General features: G+C 41.4%; 1 protein-coding gene across 2 annotated transcripts; it reads left to right on the forward strand.

Annotated features, from left to right (window-relative positions):
* The first annotated feature begins 323 nt into the window (after positions 1 to 323).
* LOC131973688 (nuclear factor 7, ovary-like) lies at positions 324 to 2,308 on the forward strand. Of its 2 annotated transcripts, XM_059335744.1 has the most exons (2): positions 350 to 583; positions 1,028 to 2,308. In XM_059335744.1, the coding sequence occupies exons 1-2, from the start codon at positions 354 to 356 to the stop codon at positions 1,989 to 1,991; spliced, it is 1,194 nt and encodes a 397-aa protein (XP_059191727.1). In that variant the 5' UTR covers positions 350 to 353; the 3' UTR covers positions 1,992 to 2,308. The 2 variants fall into 2 exon arrangements, with proteins under 2 accessions (XP_059191728.1, XP_059191727.1); XM_059335745.1 differs by having other exon boundaries at positions 324 to 2,308.
* The last annotated feature ends 642 nt before the right edge of the window (positions 2,309 to 2,950 follow it).

The raw sequence follows: 2,950 nt of genomic DNA on the forward strand, positions 1-2,950 counted from the left end.
TTTTGAACTATTTCAAATCAGCTTTTCTGGAACCAGAAACCCAGAGTTTCCCATCTGAGGGTAAATCAACTCAGAGTTCAGGGATAGGCTCAGGGTTAGGTGAACTTTCTACCTGGAACGGGGCCCAGGACTTGACTGCAGGATGAGCTGTCTTAGTGAATCAGGTGCCGAACACATTCAGACTGAGGCCATGAAGCTACAGCAAATATTTGCCTTGCACCATTTTCTCAGTTAATTTAGTTCAATTAGTCGGGTGCAATATGACAAACACATTCATGGTGATATTCCTTACATTCCATCAATATGTAACAACAGTTGTGTTTCTTCACCTTTCTTGTCCTCAGAGTGTAGATATGTCTGCTGCTGCCAGCTGTCTGCTGACTGAAGATCAGTTCCTGTGCTCCATCTGTCTGGATGTGTTCACTGATCCAGTCACCATACCATGTGGACACAACTTCTGCAAAACCTGCATCACTAAACACTGGGATATTAATGTCCCCTATCAGTGTCCCAACTGTAAAAAGGTTTTCTACACAAGACCTGAGCTGCAGGTCAATACTTTCATCTCTGAGATGGCTGCTCAGTTCAGACAGTCAGCTCAACAGAAAGCCAGCAGCAGCAGCTCAGAGCAGCAAGTTTCTGAACCAGAAGTTCCCTGTGACGTCTGCACTGGAACCAAACTGAAGGCCCTGAAGTCCTGCCTGGTGTGTCTGGAGTCCTACTGTGAGACTCATCTACAGCGCCATCTGACAGCGTCAGGCCTGAAAAGACATCAGCTGATCGACCCTGTGGAGAACCTGGAAGGCAGGATGTGTCCGAAGCACGATAAACTGCTGGAGCTGTTCTGTAAGACCGACCAGATGTGTGTCTGCATCCTCTGCACTGTTTCAGACCACAAGACACACAATGTTGTTCCTTTGAAAGAAGGATATGAAGGAAAGAAGGCCAAGCTTGAGGGTGAAATTCAGAAGATGATCCAGAAGAGACGACTGAAGATTGAGGAGATCAAACACTCAGTGGAGCTCAGTAAGGAAGATGCAGACAGAGAGACAGCAGATGGTGTTCAGGTCTTCACCGCTCTGAAGGAGTCTGTTGAGAGAAGCCAGGCCGAGCTCATCGACACGATCAAAGAGAAGCAGAGAAAGACAGAGAAACAGGCTGAAGGCTTCATCAAAGAGCTGGAACAGGAAATCTCTGAGCTGAAGAAGAGAAGCACTGAGGTGGAGCAGCTCCTACAGTCTGAAGACCACCTCCACCTCCCCCAAAGCTTCACCTCTCTGAACGCTGCTCCACCCATCAAAGACTGGACAGAAGTCACCGTCCATCCATCTTCATATGAGGGGACTGTGGTGAGAGCTATGAATCAGCTGGAGGAGACGCTCAGTAAACAGATGAAGAAGCTGCTTGCTGAGGCTGAGCTGAAGAGGGTCCAGCAGTCTGCAGTGGATCTGACACTCGATCCTGATACAGCAAATCCCTGGCTCATCCTGTCTGATGATGGAAAACAAGTTAGCTGTGGTAATGTAAAGAAAAATCTCCCAGACAACCCAGAGAGATTTACTTGTTATGGTAATGTGTTCTCAAAGCAGAGTTTCTCTTCAGGAAGATTTTACTACGAGGTTCAGGTTAAAGGGATGACTGAGTGGGGTTTAGGAGTGGCCAGAGAGTCGATCAACAGGAAGGGACTCATCACACTGGCACCTCAGGATGGTTACTGGACAATATTGTTGAGGAATGAAAATGAATACAAAGCTCTTGCTGGCCCTTCAGTCCATCTCTCTCTGCAGTCTCGTCCTGAGACGGTGGGGGTGTTTGTGGATTATGAGGAGGGTCTGGTCTCCTTTTATGATGTTGATGCTGCAGCTCTTATCTACTCCTTTACTGGCTGCTTCTTCACTGAGAAACTCTACACATACTTCAGTCCATGTAATAACAATGCTGGTAAAAACTCTGCCCCTCTGGTCATCTCTCCTGTCAATAGCACTGATTAGAACAACCGTTTGATTTTCTACAGAAGACAACAGATTTTAAGACAATGATAGACTAAATTAGAAAATATGAAATGTACTTTAATGAATGTATTACCTGCCTTCAAGACTGCTCAATCGTCAGCAACAATGGACTTTTACCATTTTAAATTAAAGAACAAATTAAGAGATCTCTTTCTAGAACGTTTTCTGGGGTAAATTTTGTACATATTTATTAGTACATTATTATTAGTTTTGCACATCAGAGAAAATTTGTCTGCCTGCTGTGTTTTTATTTCAAATTGTTTTCATCTCTCTATAGACTGTAAAGTTTTAACAAATTGAATAAATTCCCAAATGAATAAAAACTTTCCACTTAATTTCTCTTAAAGCACCTCAAAATTGTACCACATTTACTGAGAAATATTCTACTTTTACTTCTCTACATTTAACAGCTATAGTTCGTTTTTCAAATTAAGATAACAAAACATGATCCGTTTATAAAATATGATAAGTTGCTACAGAAAAAAACTACCAAAATGATATCAAGGAGTAAGAATTAATTAGACAACAAAGTATTTCTTACGTATGAATACATCAATTATAATAATCCAATAATTATATAGTATGACTGACTACTTTTACCACTTTGAGTACATGTTGTTGCTTGTACTTATGTACTTGTATTAACTTGAGTGTTTTCTTTTTTCTAGTTGTCTGATAGCTTTAGTTCCTTTTCAGTTTTTTGTCCCTTTCCTGTCCCATTAATATCACGTATCTCCAGATGTGATGATGAATGTTTGTAATAGAATTAAGGATGAAATGTTCCTTTATTATGTTTAGAAAATTCTCCAACATCTACAGCTAAATTAACTCTTTAAAATCCCTCTCAGATCAGCTGGAAAATGCATCGTCACAAAGCTGGGGGGAAAATGCAGTTTTTCTGACTTTTTAGAGATACGTTACAAAGATTTGACAAATCT

The sequence above is a fragment of the Centropristis striata genome, chromosome 6 (assembly GCF_030273125.1).
Source record: "Centropristis striata isolate RG_2023a ecotype Rhode Island chromosome 6, C.striata_1.0, whole genome shotgun sequence".
In the NCBI taxonomy this organism is placed as follows: Eukaryota; Metazoa; Chordata; class Actinopteri; order Perciformes; family Serranidae; genus Centropristis; species Centropristis striata.

What these genes read in the sequence shown, in the direction of transcription:
- LOC131973688 (XM_059335745.1), top strand. Translation starts at nt 354, where the DNA reads ATGTCTGCTGCTGCCAGCTGTCTGCTGACTGAAGATCAGTTCCTGTGC.